The sequence below is a fragment of the Xenopus laevis genome, chromosome 3L, assembly GCF_017654675.1.
Source record: "Xenopus laevis strain J_2021 chromosome 3L, Xenopus_laevis_v10.1, whole genome shotgun sequence".
Classification (NCBI taxonomy): Eukaryota; Metazoa; Chordata; class Amphibia; order Anura; family Pipidae; genus Xenopus; species Xenopus laevis.
The window spans coordinates 110743160-110762556 of NC_054375.1; the positions used below are offsets into that span (position 1 = coordinate 110743160).

At 40.6% G+C, this 19397-nt stretch overlaps 1 protein-coding gene across 2 annotated transcripts in view; it reads left to right on the forward strand.

The window, feature by feature from the left end:
* The first annotated feature begins 307 nt into the window (after positions 1-307).
* The window catches only part of LOC108711415 (high affinity cAMP-specific and IBMX-insensitive 3',5'-cyclic phosphodiesterase 8A), a 115243-nt gene continuing 96153 nt past the window's right edge, over positions 308-19397 (forward strand). The window contains exon 1 of one of the 2 annotated variants that reach the window (XM_018253129.2): positions 308-1706. In XM_018253129.2, coding sequence (XP_018108618.1) covers positions 1455-1706 — 252 coding nt within the window. In that variant the 5' untranslated portion in view covers positions 308-1454. The remainder of the gene's footprint in view (positions 1707-19397) is intronic. The other variant, XM_018253130.2, reaches the window with a different exon arrangement.

Below are 19397 nucleotides of genomic sequence, written 5' to 3' on the forward strand. Positions count from 1 at the left end.
TATAACTTCTAGGGCCAATTTATAACTTCTGAGGCCGCTCATACATTGTTGGCCTCCTTTACCCTCTTGGGCCTGTGAGCAGTCACTGTATGTGCTCTCTAGTTATGCAGCTGCTTTCTATATGGGTTGCAAGGAAGACTTCTTTGTTTGATAGCTCTGACAATTCCCATTTCCATCCAGTCGATGGAAGAAAGCGAAGCTGCTGCATTTGCCGGTGTTAGCGGCGCTTGTGACTGCGGCGGAAGAAATGAATTGGAAGGGACCACGATTTAAATCTCCCTCCCCTTCTTGGATCCGCCCCATCACTTCTCGGCGTTTCTCATTGGCTCCCCGCAGGCAATTTGCATTGACGTCAGTAAAGGCTGGAGGTCAAGCTCTGCTCTTGCTTTTATTGGTTGCGCCTCTGTCAAAGCAGCGCTTGAAGAATTAGAAGGGTGAAAAAAAGCTGCCGCGGGAGGGGGGGCAGGGACGTTGGAAGAGAGGAAAGGTGCATCGGGAGAGGGGAGCCTGGGCTCCGAGCTGCTGCAGCACTGCGGGCTGGAAGGGAAAGGAGAGCCGGGCTGCACAGACAACGACATTCAATCACGATCTCGCATCTTCACTGACAGGGGAGCCCCGGTGTGAGAGAGGCATCGGTGGCTCCAGGTACCCGGGCAGGCGACTCTCACCCGGCCGGCGGTGTTGTCACACGTCCTCCATGAAATCCACGGACTCGGCCTTGGGATCCGCAGCTCGGCTATGTGTGTCCGTGTGAGGAGGAGGCGGCAGCTTTTTCCTTGCGCTCTTGTGGGGCTCGGGGAGGGGGAATCTTCCTGTTGCCAAGAGGAGCGGGTGTGTGAATGTAAATAAGCCTCTTCCTCCTCCTCCTCTGCCGCTGGATAATGATAATGATGATGAGGAGGAGTCATAGGGTCCCTACGAACACTTTGTAGCTCCGGAGGGGGACACTGTGCCACATCTGTGCCTTTTCTGTGCCCTCCTCTATTCACGTGCCAAGCCCCCATCTCCGGCATGAAATCCCCCCATCTGTAACTTGTGGCCGGGGAAGTGTGAGCGCCGAGAGCACAGGGCGTGGAGGGGAAGCCAGACAGCTCGCTGCATCCTTTGCCTTCCTATGCGATCAGCAGCGGCAGCCTTGCAGCAATTGCTCCGTGCGCACGATGTTGCCATGCTGATGCTGCGAGATGATCGCACGAGACGCTCGGCTGCCGATGCCGCTGTCACCTGGGAGCTAACGCAGAAGGAGCCCACCCTCTGAAGGAACACCTTGCACTCTTGTCCCACGGTTGTTCCGCTGTTTCTGGAGGCAGAATGGGAGCATGACATGAAGTCGGACAGTGACAGGGAGTCGCCGGCTGCCCAACACTACGCCTCCCCATTAGGAGACTGACGGCTTCCGCAGCAGCAGCAGCACGAGCTCGGCCAATAATCGGCGCAATAAGCGGTATCGCAGCATGGGCTGTGCTCCGAGCATCCACATCTCTGACAGCAGGGTGGTCTATCACAGCGGCAAAGACTCCGACGATTCCAACTCCCCGCACCAGACCAACACACTGGCTCAGCAAGGCAACTCCGTGCCGGGATTATTCATTAAATCCTCTCACACATCCACTTATAAGGTGAGGGCTAATTCCTGTAGCAAAGGCACGAGGAACAGCTCGAACATGGACGCAGAGATAAACAGCAGCACATCCACCACAGTAAAGGTAACACAGCCCCATGACCCTGGGGTCATCCCTCTCCCCAAAAGGCTGATCATTTGCCCATTGCTTAATACTCGGTGTCACACCCCTGGCAACTGTACCACTCATTCTATTTGCCATTCACAATTATACCACCCATTTGTGCTCTTCCAGCTGTTGGGCAACTCTCTGTGCTTGGAGTCTGGGACAGAACTATAGAGAAAGCAGACCCTGCGTCTGCTGGGGGACTCACAAGATATAGGGAACACTGGCTGATAAGCAGTATCACTAAATCTTAATAGAACATGTCTTCCTCCCAAAGCCCATCTTATAATCCGATCTGCAGGCCCCATTAACTTTTAGTCTCAACAATCTTGGAGATGTAGTTGAACAACAGCTGGAGGACTGACATTGAGGTGTACAGTTTCCTTTATTGATCACTTCCCAAACAATATATTTATGACAAAGAAGTAGAAAATCAATGGCTACCTCTGAAGGGCATTTTTTTAAATCACATGTCAAGCTTGTGACCCTCCCAGTGTTGATGATTTACAGTGACTAGCACCCTAATTATTAGTGGTATGCCCAGGCCCGGACTGGCAATATGTGGATTCTGGCAAGTGCCAGAGGGGCTGCTGTAAATTGTCATAGACACTTCCTATTTAATGGGCTGGTGGGGGACTGTTTGGGCCTCTGTGTATTGGAATGTCAGAGCCTATTTTGACTGGGTCCTGGGTATGTGCCATATCTAGCCAGAACATTGACTGTTTCATAACATTTCTCCCTATGTTGGGGAAAAGAGTTTCTCTTTGCACTTCCCATGCTAATTTCCTGAGCAGAACTTAACCAGAATGCTGTCAGGGAAGTTCCTGCAGACTACTTGGTGCAAGGCAATTTCTTCTCCCCAGCTTACTCTGAAGGATAGCAAACTTTTACCCTCTTTACCAACATGTTTTTAAGTGACACAATTAAACAGAGCCCCTCCCCCAAAAAATTATGGTGCGTATAACTTTGTGTAATACCCATTTGTAGCTGCATTTATTTATCTTGCAGTTTCTCTTGAGCAGCACTCACAGTCTTAGCTATTGTTTGCCATTGGAGTGTTTTCATTAATATAGAATAGGGTTGCCAATAAGAACATTTAAGAATACGGTACAGGTATGTTGGTTTTTGCATCAGAGCAGGGCCTACTGCTTTCTCTCCCTGACTCTAAGGCATGTCAGAGTTTTTATATGGCTGATATCTGTGTCAATGTTCAACGTCAGTAGGCAAATATTAATATTTGTATAGGTAGTTTTTGGCACTAGCTGCTAATTGCTGAATGAAATATTTAACGTTGGAAAGAACAGCTTCTTGTTTAAAGCTGTCAGCCTGTTAGATGGATAGGAAACCAGGGAATTGGCAACGTATTCTGACTTCAGACTGTCTTTCATACTACTGTAGATAGAAAGTGTGCTACAAATATCCATTCCTTGTGAATTGTGCACTTAAAATTACCATTCAGCAACGTTGAAGCAAAGTATCTGTACTTTCGCTCTGCAGCCTTTATGGCTTTCAGCAGGAATAGCGCAGTTTTTTCAACATTCTTGTCCATGTTTGGTGGTCTTTAAAGGGAAATGTAATGCTGTATTATAATATGTTATTAAACACTTGTTTTTTTTTCCTTTGAATAAACAGTAGTGTGAAAGGGCTTTGTTTCCATTGCACATATGAGCCCCCTTTTGCATATTTGTGTCAGTAGTTTAGGGTTCCTTTTACTCCCAGAAGCCTGTGCTTTATGGCCATAAAGGATCCAGGCTAGAGGGGAAGGCATGTCCAGCCATGGGTCAGCAGCTTAGCCTCCCGGGTAAAGATAGGATTGCAAGTAAAAATTATAGCTTCACCCCCAAGAATAAGGGTTCCCATTGCTTTGCAGGCATTATGTGCTACTACTTTTTTTTTTTGGTTAGAACCATTTGGCACAAATACCATTCAACTAACTGTAGCTGTTTCTTGTACAGGTATGGGATCTGTTATCCGGAAATCCTTTATCCAGAAAGTTCTGCCTCCATTATAAAAGGATTTCCTTTTTCTCTGTAATAATTAAACAGTAGCTTGTAATTTATCCAATCTAAGATATAATTAATCTTTATTGGAAGCAAAACCAGCCTATTGGGTTTATTTAATATTTACATGATTTTCTGGTAAGACTTAAGATATGAAGATCCAAATTACAGAAAGATCCGTTATTTAGAAAACCCCAGGTCCTGAGCATTCTAGATAACAGGTCCCATACCTGTACATGCTAAAGTTGGTCACATGCATCAGTCTACTCACTGACTACTACTGTCAAACTGGTGTTGATGGGCCAAAGTATATCCCATGTGCTCAGCAGAATAATAGTCATACTAGGCCTTCTGCTTCTACAGCATCTTTGTCCCACCAGGGTTGCTTGAATGAGTGGTTTGAATGAGTGGCTAGACTCTTTGATCCCTTGATTATAGACGTCCAAATTTCACACACCATGTGTGCGAGCTGATACATCGCTCCAATTATTTAGGGACATATGTAATGCCCATGTTGTTTTTGTTTTTTAATGTGCATTTTTACCTTGCTAGTCCTGGTGTTTTTTCCAGTTGCTTATTGCCAGATGCTGGTTGTTGTGCCTGCAAGTCTGATAAAAGTCCCAGTGTCACTAGTGCATGCTGCACTAGCTTTGGCTTTAGTGTTTATAAATTCTGCAAACACGTTCAACAACTGAACAATATCTCACTTGCTTCTGAGCGCTGAACAGGACAACATCTGGGCCAGAGAATTCAGGATGGCCTGGAGCTCAATATTCACAAAGTATCTGATATGCACCTCTGCCCTCTGTATAAAAGTAAATACTGTATCGTTTCACTCATCATCATGTGCTGTCTGTGCTCTTTGTGTATGTGCTGGAATGTACAGGGCTGTCTTATTTAAAGTTACTAGGACTGAGAATGGCAGACACCAGATTTCAAACCAGTATCCACAGGGCTGGATTTACATAGCTGGCACTCCTAGGCCCACTGCCGTTTGTCGTCCCTGTCCCCTTGCCTTTTTCATGCAAATTTTCATCATCTGGACTGGAGAAATGGCGATTGGTGCACAGGAAATTTAAAAAATGATTGTATCTCCAGCCCATCCCCAGTGTTTTTAAACCAATATGAGTGTGGTTGGGCAGCATGCCGCCCCCCTAAAATCCTGCCGCCCTAGGCCCGGGCCTATGTGGCTTTTCCACAAATCCGGGCCTGAGTATCCACCCATTTATCTTGAGAATCTTCTGACCCCTGTATAAAGCTTTAAGGCCTATGGCACATGCAGTGATTTTCAAGCATTTACCAACCATGTTTTTTTCCCCCTTCTTTAAAACACGGCATCACAGTGCCTGAGATTTTGAAAGTTTTTAAAGTGGGGTTCAAATCACCTAAACATGATGTTTGCGCATTCGGCCTTAATTAAAACTTTGCAGTATACTAAATAAAGTAACATTCTTTAGCTTTTTGACTTTGAAGTTCTAGTAAATGTTAAAATGTTAAACTGTACGTAATACAAGCCACATCCTATGCAGATAAAACTTGTGCAAGTTCACAGGGGTGGATACCTCAGGTTGTAACTCCTGGTGGTAACAAAGATATAAAGTTTTTCTGGGGAAGATCAGGGACCTGAAGTTACCCTTTGGAGGTTTCTTTGGTTGGCCATACCCTAGTGTCATGTCAGCTGCCCTACTCCCTGGGCTCTTGCATTACATTCAGGCTGGGCAATAGCTCAGTGAAGTAGGTGTAAAAAGCTAATAGGTCCACCAATTCCAGGAGTTCCTATTTTTAAATGTCCTATTCCAGTTGTCTGTGTTTTATCAATTCAAGTCAACAATCGTGTGCTTGTGAATGGAAAGATTTTATGCCTGCAACTATTCTACACAAAAAAGTTGTATTTTTACATTATATTATCAATTGTGCAATTACTGACCTTGATCTGCTCCTCAGCAAAAATGTCTTATCAATGCTTGGTATGTTAAATATTATTAAAGGGATAGTGACACTTTTCATGTTTTTAAAGGAATGTCACTTTTCTTCAAAAGACCCAGACCAGTAGCGTACCAAGCTGGCTGACCCCCCCCCCTCACGGAAAAATTTATGAGGGGCCTGGCACGTGCAGAAACTTTGCCTGGCCCATGCGCATGGATGCGCTGACGTGAGCGGGTTGGTTCGGACAGGTTGGCGTGAGTGTGCTGGTTCAGACGCGTTAACGTGAGCTCGCTGATTGCGGGCACATCTACTTGCTGCAGAGGCCCGTAAGGTTCCAGGCAAAAGAGCTGCTATAGAGGAAGCAGACCCTACGGTCTGGGCCCCCCTTTTCCCCAGGAACCCCCGCGACCTGCCACTGTTAGCCAGAAGGTGACTTGATGTCAGTGTAACACAAAAGACACTGTTTGCCCAGTAAAAAGTTTTGATAATGTGATTTTGCAAAAAGGCTTCATTTAGTATCACAGATAGAAAAATAACAATGCTGATATAAAGTAATAGAGATGTAAAATGTATTCATATTCAGTCATTTCTGTTTGCTACAATAAAATGGTATCAGAACTACTAGATGCATAGGAATTTACACTGTTAGGCTATTTTCATGGCAGTTACTGCATCTGATTCCATTTGTGTCTGTATTATAAAAATATATGAAAACTACAAACAGTATATGAAATATTGCTTTGGCTTTGGACTAACACTATACAGCATACAGTATAAATTGTTTCTAGTGGGATATTGTTTAACTTAGTGAAAGACAACTTGGTAAAAGGGATTCTGTCACGATTTTTATGGTGTAGTTATTATTTCTAAATTACACTATTTACACTGCAAATAATTCACTCTACCATATAAAATTTAATTCCTAAACCAGCAAGTGTATTTTTTTTAGTTGTAATATTGGTGTGTAGGCAGCCTGAATGTGTTGCAGTGGGACCTGGATTTTACTATTGAGTGCTGTTCTTATATCTACCAGGCAGCTGTTATCTTGTGTTAGGTTACCTTACTATTGTTCTGTTGTTAGGCTGCTGGGGGGGAGAGGGAGGGGGGTGATATCACTCCAACTTGCAGTACATCAGTAAAGAGTTACTGAAATTTATCAGAGCACAAGTCACATGACCAGGGGTACCTGGGAAATAGACAATATGTCTAGCCCCATGTCAGATTTCAAAATTAAATATAAAAAAAACTGTTTGCTCTTTTAAGGAGTGCAGAAGTCTGCTGCAACAGCTATTATTATTATTATTATTATTATTATTATTAACTGATGTGTTTTGAAAAAAAACACGTTTACTTGATTCAAGTATGTTAATAGGGAGGTCATGGAAAGCTGGTTGGCATCATGTATTTCATAATCTGATCAGCGTAGGGATGTTATGGTTGTGGAAATGTGAGAAAATCTTGAAGTAAAAAGTATTTACACAACAAGATGCGTCTGGTTTATTAAAATGGTCATGTATCTCTTGGCCTACTGCTTTGCCATGCAGAGTAATATTTGGGACTACTGAATAGCACAGGACGGCTGTCAGATTCCCCAACTAGTTTAACAGTTGGCAGCTACAATCTGGATTGATGCCTTCATGCATTTTTCAGGCAATGTTGGAATGATGGCTGTACAGGGGCCGTTAGTGCCATCTTAGCCAGGAGCAGATGGTGTATTGGTCCATGTATATGAGCCTGCGTAATATCTGGTGTGGGCTTTTGGTGAAAATTGATCTGGTGCACTAGAAAAGCTTGTTGGTGAAGGACAGCTTCATGCAGTGCACATTCACATGTCAAATTGTGTCCTATCAGTGATCTGTATAGCATTAGTGCTTTGGCTCCTAGTTATATTAATCCTGTGCAGTTGAATGGGGAAGAGATATGGCATGCACAGCAGCAATGTTCCTGACTTCCCACTTCCAAACTCTGCATTGTTAAGGATGGATGGACTGAACATGTTAATTGGGCAAGGACTTTATTTGCTGACAAATATAATGAAAACGAGTGATGCAACAGTCGGCAGATAATCGACACATGACTGACTCTAACTCACCCTCTGCCAACTCGGACCCTACCTCACTCATGCCGTCATCATCATTGTATACCTATTCCAGCTATTTGCAAAGCTGAAATTGCGTTCATAGTAATACATTAACATTTTTGTTTATTGCAGTTGTAACTTGGTGAATATTTGTATTATATTTAGCGTTTTCCAACCATTTATTTCCCTAATAATAGACATAAATAGAGGAAAATACTTCTCAGAAGTTTGAAAGCAGACTGATAAAATCTGATTGATTGCTATGGTTTATCGTAACCTTTTAGAATACAATGGCTGTACCACTTAAATGCTGATAGACAAGGGTCAAATGGCTCTTGTGGCTCTCTACACACCTAGGAGTATGTTTACCAAGAAATAATTTACTTCTACTGAAGGCACACTCGTCTGATTACATGATACAAAAGAGGAGGTTGGATGGCCACACTGGTGCTTAATGAACTAAGGGGGGAAGGGGGGAACTAAGGGGAAGTTAAAGGAACATCTTTAGACACAATAACTTTAATGATTGTCATCAAGGCATGCATTCATTTTCGCTCAACTGCTGTTGTAAATGAGCCCTGTGTACTAGCTATAAGTCTACCTGTGCCAAAGGCCTATAGCAACCAGTCAGCTTGTAGTATTTATTGGTCAACTGTTTAAATTAAACTTTGAGCCTTTTATTTTATATATAGGCAAATTAGTTAATTTTCTGTCCAAAATTCAATTGATCTGCGAGGTGACAGGTGACCTGAAGATAGTGCGCACACACAGGGCACTAGTTGGTTGAATTGGCATGTTCCCCTCCAGCAGAAATGTGCTGTGTGTGTGACACAGAGCAAAATTGCCTTAGGACAATAAACCACAGAAACCAATGAGATGTTTGACCTGTCTGCTGCATCTTGTCGATCAGTTGCTATGGGTTATTACCATGTGGTTGCTATGGGTTATTTCCCTGTGGCAGTTTTGCCTAGAATTTTTAAATAAGCCAAAATGGGAGGCAGTGGAGAAAATGCTGCTTTATTGCCCGATTGAAGCTGGCTATAAATCGGATTTGGGTGTTTTGACTGACCATATGGGTGTGTATATATGTTCTCAGGGGACAGTTTAAGCTGCCCATAGACACGTAGATAAAGTTGTATGAGGTACGAGGTTCGTACAATTTTCGGACCATGTGTGGATCTTCCTGCCATTTTTCGTACCATGGTGATTGGACAGCTTAGAAAATTTCTGTTGGCTACCGATAATATCTCTGTAAGAATTGCCTGATGATATCAATTGGTGACTACTATTTGTTGGACATAACTTTGGTATGATTGCTGTCTGTCAATTCATGGCCAGAACATTGTCTGATTTGTTCTTTTTACTACTTTATTTAATCTGAATAGTTAGCTGTAGGTCTGAAGATCACCACAAATGAGTGTTTGTCCGACATAAGGATAAAATCTGCACGTCTATGGCTAGCTTTAAACAGATCATCCTAAAATCCTGTCTCTCTGTGTGTCCATTTATATGGTCACATCTCACAACATCCATCTGTTTGACCCTTCAGATTCTGTTCATAAAATATGTCTGTGAGTTTGTATAATATAAGCATTATTTACTCTATAGATAGATAAGACAATACAAACAAAATACATCCACTGCTATTTTTATAGACTAGACATATTTAGTGCTGTAGGATTAAATTTACTTTGCATAATACATTATGTTCACCTGCTTCATGAGCAGTGCTTGAAAGGGACTTTATTAAATATTTAGCATTTTGACGTGCTTTCCCCAAATCATTTCTCCTACAGTGATTTTCTGCCACAAAACTGCATATATGTTTGCATCTGTAACGCTGCCACTGAGGCTTGTGTTCGCCAATAGTGAAGTAAGCAGGCAGGATGTGAAAGTAGGAATACATACCACTCATAGTTGCGTTTGAACTGAGGCACACGGCATGCTTTGGATATTATAGGTGACAGAGAAGTTCCATGACCATATTAAAGTGTACCAGGCACCCAGACACAAAAATCTGTATAATAAAAGTCCTTTTCAAATTAAACGTGAAATCCAATTTCTATTTTTTATTAAAGCATTCATAGCTGTAAACGCTTTTAAAAATCTCAGCTGTCAATCAAATATTGTCTGCCCCTCCTTAGGCATAGAGGCGGGGTAGACAATTACTTTCACTTTCCATTCAGCACTTCCTAGATGTCACTGCTCTCCACACATTCCCCCATTTTCTTCATCGTTTAATTGTGTAGCCAGGGCATGGGGATGGACATTGGGTCCCCCATTCTGGTGCACAAGCAAGATTCTGAGATGAAACAAGGCTTGCCTTAATAACAATGTCCACAAAATGACTCCTGCCTGCTTGCTATAATTATGAATTCCCAGACTGAAGGAAACAAGATTCAAATAATTTATATAGTGTAATTAAAGTTGATGATAAAAAATAATTTTGCTTGACTAATTTGATAACTCCAAGGTGACTTCTAATATCTTCATATTTTGAAATAGGGTGTACTTTATTTATTTTAATACACAAGTTTCAGTAAGTCATGTGACAGAAATCACATCATTAGGCTCCGTTTATAACTGATGGCATCACTAAGAACCGTTCATAGGCATATAATACACAAGAGGCATGAATATCCTGTAATGATATCCTTATAAACAGTGCTTAGTGATGTCATCAGTTATAATCTGAGTTTAGTGATGTCATCTCTGTCACATGAGTCACTGAAACTTGTGTATTATAATAAATAAATTACCCCCTGTTGCAAAATATGAGGATATTAGAAGTCACCTTGGCGTTCCATGACCTGTATAAAAACATGGAACTCCTATGTAACTTGTAATATCCTTATACTTTACAAGAGGGGGTACTTTATCCAATATATATATATATATATATATATATATATATATTGGGGCCGAATTTTTAATGTAAATTAATAAATATGGAATTTTAATTTTTTGTATACAAATCCTGGTGTGCATCTTTTTCTTCTTCGTTATATATATATATATATATATATATATATATATATATATATATATATATATATATATATATATATATATATATATATATATATATATATATATATATATACACACACACACACATACACATAATGCCTTCTCTGGATTAACCAGTATTCTTATGTTTTATAGTATATAGTCTCATAGTAAAAAACAATTGCAGTAAATTGAATATAACCAATATCACCAGTGACTAGGCTCTGAAATCCAAACTATCCTACTTTACAGGTAGTCATGGGACTTTTTTGAGGGACCCTCTGGAGGAAAATATAGCAAAAGGTATAAAGGACAAATAATAAATCCAGTTTTCACTGCTACCCCCAAATCTCACCAGTGTCTGAAAGCTGTGCAGTTGAAGGTTTGTTTAATGACAGCTGAAGGGGCTGTAGGTTGGGCACCCTTATTTTTTCTTTTTTGACCTTTCAAGTAGGACTTTCAAGCTTCTTACCTTTCAGTGGCTCACAACACTGGAGGCAGAATCATTGTAAACCTCTATAACAGGTTTATTACACGTGCTAAAGACTGGGTAATAGTATGGCACCTTTACCTGGAAACGCTGTGCTTTAACATACATTGGATAATAAAAACCATGTTATGATAGATTTATAGCCTATAGCCATTGCTCATTTAACTGGCTGAGCGTGTCATACCCTCCCCAGAATTCCAAGCCAGTCAATTATCAGAGTAGTGTTAGAGAGAGAAAGTGGATGTTTAACATTTTGAAATCAAACTATACAGTTATTTAAAGGTATACTGCATTTAAAGGTATAATAAATCGCCGACAGGATGGCACTTGGAACACTTCCTTTTCCAAAGTCGCCGGAAATTGCACTTCGGACGACTTCGGAAAGCCGAAGCGATCCGAGTGCTATCCTGCCGGTGATTTCTAGCCAGCGGGAAGGCAGTTCTGGGAGATAAGTCGGCCGAAGAAAAATCGTTTTGTCGTTGGGCGACTAATCTCCCGAAATATAATTACCTATACTAGATAGACCATGACCTGGATGAGTGAAAATCTTCATAGTCACTTATACCTCTGCAGGTCAGGTGGCTAAAGGATTCTGGGAATTGTAATGCTGCAACTGCTGGAGTTCCAATATTTCCTTTTACAGTATCGTGATTTAACAACCCCCCCCAAAACAATGGCTTTTTCCAGTTACACAACCAACACCATTCCTTCTGTTATTAACAAGATATTCTTCTTCTTTGTACACTGTTAAAATAAGAAAACTGCACGTGAAAAGAAGCATTTCACTTAAGTGGCTTTTTCCGGATATTGCAACAGATTTTTTTTTTCAAACGTCAAAACATAAAGACAGGAACAATCATTTTTCTCTTAAGAATGCATGCAGAGTATTTCTGTCAAGAGTTTTCTTATCTTCTGAGAAACTGCCACCCAAATTCTAATTGTGTTTGTTGTTTAGTGTGTGCATTTCTCCTTTATCATCTGCATTCTATGGAAATGTCGCCTTACCTAGGCATTATTGTCATAATAGCCCTGTGACATATTGGCTGGGAAGTTCCAGTGTACGTAATGAATTGGATAAGTCATCTTTTAAACAAAAGGGATATAGAGGTGCAATCAAGCAGCAGCTTCTCGCTTACATTTTTTAAATTAAAGTAATAAGAAAGAGGGGTAAGGCTAACCCCAGTACAGGATATACCTTTCCCCATTGGTCTATTTCAGCAAAGCACTATTCTATAGATGTGAAAGGATAATTTACCAAAGCAAAAGTGCAAAGAGCTAAAACTGAAGCAAAAATGAGTCACATTGACACTATTCACAAAGTTGCTTTTGTCTTTATGCCTAGCACCCCCACCAACACCATTGGTTGCACCCTAGGCACATGCCTCTTCTGCCTACCCATAGTTCCAGCCCTGGTTTACACATGTTTCTTAATGTGCCCAGTGTGCTCTGATATATTGTGCACACACTTGGGTAGGGGCAAGCTTGACTATCTGGCAGCCTGACCTGGTGGTAATTCAAGGTTTCATAGACTCAGGGGCTAATGCTATTACTGAAAATGTTCATTGGATATGACACCATTCCACAAATGCAGTAAGAAAAGCTACGGTTTGCATGCAATTTACGAAATTACTATTATGCTGAAAGTCTGAGAAAAAATGCTGCATTGGAAATAAAAACATGGTCCTGGATTCCAGTGCACATGCTCCTGCTTAGAGATTACTGATGTGCAACCTGGGCACTGGATGTGACATGGCTTTGCATAAAGGCTGGCCATCATGGGCGTATGCAGAAAATTTTCCAGGGGGGGAGGAAGAAAATATATTACAGAAATTACTCATATTTTGGTTTCCACACAAACCTATCAACAGTTTTTCTATAAATATATAAATCAGTGACTTGCACATGTATAGCATTGCCATTCTATTAGTGACACAAACTCCTCGTTTGCCAGGACAGCACTTGGTATTTTCTATTTCTTAGCACAGTTACTAGTCTGTGGTTTGTAGAATGTTATTACTTGTAGAGTTCTAGTTACACCTGAATACATACAGTGAAGCCTCTATTTTACATACCCTAATTTTATGTTTTTCCACATTTATACCATTTTTGTGGTCCTTCCAATAAATAATAAATAATACATTTCCCTGACTTTACACCATTTTTTCTGGTCCCCTGAAAAATGTAAAATGTGGGTTCTACTATACATAAAGTACAGTAACAACAGCAGGGAGAGACTGTGCAAAACAAAATGTCACTAGTGTAGAACCCATGTTTATACATTCTATTTCAATCCAGAGTGGCAGAAGGGTTAAAAGATAAGCATCATCCAAAAACAAACAATGAGGTGGATACAGGGCAGGAGCAGGAAAGAGGATGAGGTGCAAAAAGGGAAAAGGGTAAAAGGGGACAGTGAATAGAGTGAGGCCATGGATAGGTGGGGGATACAATGGAGCTGCAGGGTAAGGAACCAGGGGCGCTCCACCAATGAGGCAAGTTGATCCACTCGCCTCAGGTGGCAGCACCCCCCTGGTTACCAGGGGCGGCAAAAATGCCGCTCCTGTTAACTAAGAGCCGGAAATTAGGCTCTTCTAGTGCAGAGAGCGCAATTGCGCTCTCTGCTCTAGCGTCGTGCAGCGCCCCAACCCCCTCCTCTGCAGAAAATTTGAGCACCTCGAGGAGGGGTGGGGGCGGCAAAAGAAGGCTGCCTCAGGCGGCATAGAGGCGTGGATCGGCGCTGCAAGGAACTGTAGGTGTTAATGTGCTTTGTGGCAAATGCACTGAGAGAATGGTTTAGGCAAAACCCACAACCAACCCGTACCTATAAGATTCAATAAGATTCAATAATAACAGCTATACACAGCTTCATTATAGTCTCTATAACACACATAGTCTGTCACACATTAACACTAACCGTTTATTTTACACACAGACACAAATACACACACACATACACTGGCATTGACACACACACACATATACACTAGCATTCACACAACATATTCTCATCTGCCCTGGGAAAGAAGCTGCTTCATCAGGAGGAGATTCCCTACTCTGATTCATATGGCAAGAGAATATCCTTTATTATAGTACAAGTTCTCCCCTTGCCCCTATCTGTGGATGCCCATCCTTTTGTGATCGTTCCTTTACAGGCCAGGTATAGGAAAAGATGGCATCGGCCAACCTCTGAGGGAGTGCATCATGTTCTGGAGGACAGACCTGTGTGGGGAAGGGGCATTTTTTCAAAAGGCTTATGGAGGTTTCTTGTCCTATAATGTACATAGGATTAAAAGTTTACTAAAATTTATTTGTTTTTATTCCTGAAATGCATTGTATAGGGTGGTACTGACATTCTCTCTGTCGCTTTATCTCACCACGAACAATGTATCCTCCCCCCTAGGAGAGAAACCTCTGCATTTGTATAGGGCTGTTCTATTCCCTACATACTACAATAGTGCCATTTGTAAGAGACAATATTTGTGCACACATTTCTAAGATTGATATAAAATGGCAGAATTATCAGGCGTCTTATGTGACCTTGTCGTTTCATGAAGAATAGGACTAAGCTCTGCTTTTTGCTTCCGCAGATCTCTCAGTTTCCTCATTCAGACCATACAAAGAAAACACAGAATTTCTGGGCTAATTTGAAAGAATGATTTCCTCCACATCCCATTGTTTTTAACTTGGAGCGAGCACTGACCTTTTGACTCCCATTGGGGCTGTAGTGGAAACTTTATGAGGCCCTGCTCAGCTTGTCTTGGGAAGACAATGTATTTTTGAAGTTACATATTTGCCATAGCTTTCTATCTTTATCTCGAATGTGGTAGAACAGTTCTTATTATAAAAAATTCAGGAAATAAATTACGCACAGAAGTGTTCTACACAAATAATCTAAAAATACTTTTTCCCAGCAACACGTCCCAGTGAAAATAGAAGCTCAGACATGATACAGGGGGGCAGCCTGCTTCATCAGAGGAGAATAATGTTCTATACCAATGCTGTTTAAACTGTTAAATGGATAAATTATAAACTACTAGGCTAACATCTGAAAATCAATGAAAAATTCTAAATCAATATTATTGATAATTGGTCTTTGCAATGATAATTAAAACTGTCAGAATGGATAATTCTAAGCAACTTTTCAACTTTTTTTTTATAGTTTTAGAATTGTAGCTGACTTTTAAATGAGGGTCACTGATATAAATAACTAAAAACCACAAATAATAAAAAATGAAAACCAGTTGCATATTGTCTCAAAACATCACTCTTTCAATCATACTAAAAGCTAAAGAGAAACTATCACGGAAATTCAAATTTAATGTAAGCTTCATCATACTGAAATAAGATTTCTTTTTTATATAAAAACAATTAAATATTCTGCATCGTTTCTGAAATAATCAAGTTTATGGTTACTATCCTCTGTCAGCATCTGTCTCTCTTCATACTGTCTTCTTGCTGCAGTTGGGTGTCAGATATTCATTGACAGTTAGATCCAATTAGAGCTCACTCTAACATAATGTCTAGTGATGTCTAATGATTTTAATAGAGTGAGCACTAATATTTCTTCTAGGCAAAAGGAGCCCCCTGTAAGATATATTGGATCTAACTGTAAATTATTATCTGACACCCAACTCCTGCATGAAGAGAGAATGAAGAGAAACAGATGCTGAGAGAGGGATAGTTAAGATAAACTTGATTATTTAAGAAATGGTACAACATTTTTTATCAATCATATTTAGAAAGCTTTGTATTTCAGTGTGCTGAAGTTTGTATTAAAATTTTAATTTTCACTATTGTTTCCCTTTAATTTAAAGGTGAAACCTTAAGGTGGCCCTGCTGATACTGGCTGCTGACTTGGTGTCTTTTGACTTGTCTTAGAGTCATCAGCCTACTGGCCAATGTGTGGACCCAAATAATCTACTACATGATCTACTTAGATCATTCAAATAGTTGTTGGGCCTTATGGTGGCCCCTTCTAAATGCGGGGTAAAACTAGTCAGCCAGAATACCAGCAGATGTCCTAGTTGTCTCCAGCAGGTCTCCAATAAGTCTATATGACACTTATTACATTTAGCAATATCTGCATCTAATTACTGTGAAAGTGGGCCCTTGATGCCTGTTTCTGTTGTGGGAATACTAAAACTCTCAATCAAATACTATCTGAAAGTTTGGGACTACCAGATTAGACCCATCAGCTTGGTAGCCACAAAGGGCAATAATATGATTGGTGATTAGGTCTAATGAGCTGATCCTTCTGTAGGTACAGATGATATCTGCAATACCACGGGGTGACAGATCTCCAGAAAATGCCTTCCTCTTGCCTAACCTTTGGATCACCACAAGTAAAATGCATTGCTTGCATGGATCTGGCTTAATAATGGGAAAACAAGACAGATGGCTATTTCCCATGATTAAGCCAGATCGCCTCGAGTAACGTGTTACTTGCTGCGATCCATAGGTTAGGCAAGGAGAAGGCATTTTTAGGAGATTTGTCTGAGGTAGCCAGATTAGCCACAAACAACAAATCTTCTCATCTGACAGTACTATATGGGGTATATTTATCAAAGAGTAAAGTCAAAGATTGCCACAGTCCTCTAGAGTGAAATTCCGCCACTCTCCATTTATTTCTAGGGGATTTTAAAGAGTATTTATCAATGGGAGAAAGTGAAAGTTCATCCTTTGATAAATACGCCTTTCAAAATCCCATAGAAATGAATGGTGAGTGGCGGAATTTCACTCTAGAGGACTCTAGAGGACCTCTAACTTCACTCTTTGATAAATATACCCACCCCTATGAGTGGCCAGGTTTAGGTACAGTGCCAGATTTAACTGATCAATTACAGGTATGGGACCTGTTATCCAGAATGTTCACAACCTGAGGTTTTCTTGATAACGTATCTTTCTGTAATTTGGATCTTCATATTTTAAGTCTACTAGAAAATCTTATAAACCTAATTGGCTGGTTTTGCTTCCAATAATGATTAATTATAGTTTGTATCAAGTACAATGTACTATTTTATTATTATTACAGTGAAAAGGAAATAATCTTTAAAAATTTGGATTATTTAGATCAAATGGAGACTATAGGAGATGGCTTGTCTGTAAATCGGAGCTTTCTGGATAACAGATCCCATACCTGTACTTGCACTTAAGGGGTTGATTTACTAATGCTTGATGTTTGTTTGTACCAAGGCTTTTACCCTTCAGCAACCAAGCAGGTTTTCACTTTTATTTTCTAAATTGTAGTAACCTGGTCAAAACCAACTTCTAATTGATTTTTAATTGGTTTTGATTTGGAACTGCACAGGTCTAATTTAAGATGGAAGTAAGTAAATCAGCCATCATATGTAATTGCAATATATACACAACAGATGCATGTGGTTCTAAAGGTTAAGTAATCAGCCTTTGATTTGGGATCTCTTACATCTACCATGGGAATGAGCTGCATTCTTTGATTTTCTTACATCTACCAGTGTCTTGGCATACTATGTGCACTTAAAACTGCTGCCTTGAATACTGTAAAAATTCCACACTGATATATGTAGGTATGAATGACAACTGATCAGCCAACTAATCAGTACATATATATCTAGATTTACTATATAATTTGGTTTTCTATGTTTAAAAGCATACTTGTTAAATGATCTGCTACCATTTGTAAACCAGAGGGTGGCTGAAATCTGCCTGCCACCAGCTCAGACAAGAGGATAGCATAAATGCAAATAGGTGAAAAATAGGTAGACAATTTGCTTGGTTTGCCTTTAGCCTTAGGGTGGCATTCTTTTCTGTCTAGAGCCCTTGTTTTTTGATTTTGTTCTTGTTTAGAGCCCTTCCAAAAATATATAATATGGCCATATTTGTAGTTAAATGGTAGGGCAGTAAGCCATATTGCCATATGTGAATCTCATGGAAATCTTGGACAGCCCATCATGTGATCCCATTAAATAACAGATTTACTAGTAGCTCTTTTGTGGAAATAAGAGATGCATCCATCCAAACATACTCATTGGCCAAATAAACAGATCAGTGCAGCTTGGCCTATGGGCTGATTGGTTGGATATTATAAAAGTGTCTTGCCTTATTCATTTATCCTAATCTCATCAAAAATTAAAAAAAATAACTTGGGAAATGACAAGTAAGGCAACGTATCTCCTAGTCTTTGCTAAAATGGCAGCAAACAATTTTAAGATCTGGACAGGAATTATTATGTATAATATGTCATGAACAATCTACTAGCACACAGCTCTTAAACAGGATCTGTGATCCTCCTTAGGCTCATTTGTTAGGTGTGTTCTCATTTAATGAGTACTGTAAAAACCACATTGCAGGGAAGGTATGGCATTGACTTTAAAAGCTTTCCTTTACTGAACATGATACAGCATATGCTTTTACTGATATTTAAGAAGTTATCTTACATTTTTAACATTCAGAATATTCATATTTTTGTTTTACTTTTTATTTTTTTATGGTATTGAGCATAACCGTCATCCTTAGTGATGGGCGAATTTGCGCTTTTCGCTGGCGGCGAATAAATTAAGACGCATCAAAATCTCACCCTAACCAATAGGGCCTGGCCAGGGGCGATCCTGGCCCCTGCGCCGCCTGAGGCAGCAGCAGTTCCTGCTGCCCCCCCTTCCCCGGAAATTTGCTCTTAAAGTACCAGGAGCAGCATTTTTGCCGCCCCTGGTACCTAGTTTGGCGCTGCCGTCTGAGGCGACAGCCTCAACTCGCCTCATTGGCGAAGCACCCCTGGGCCCGGCCCCTTTACACCCTTAAAAGGGCAAGCCATTGGGTTTAAAGGGGATGTTCCCCTTTTACAAAGTCCTACCAAATTGGCAGGATGTACTTTGCAAAATACATTGCTGTCGCAAAAATTGATTTAAATAGTATTAGTAATTCTAATTGGTGCTTACCCTAAGTACAGATGCAGAACTTGGCAGCAGGTAAGAATCTTTCTGTAAAGGACTGCATGGTATTATGCTTTACTACACATGGCATGGCTGTACTATTCTTTATCACAGCTGTCGGACTGTGACATAGGGACGGACATGCGCAGTAGCACTTTAGGGACTTATTTGTATGGTATACCAGATATAGCCTTTAGGGCTAGTCCACATGAGGAGATTCGGGGAGATTTTGTCGCCTCGTGTGGCCTTACCCTTAAGGCT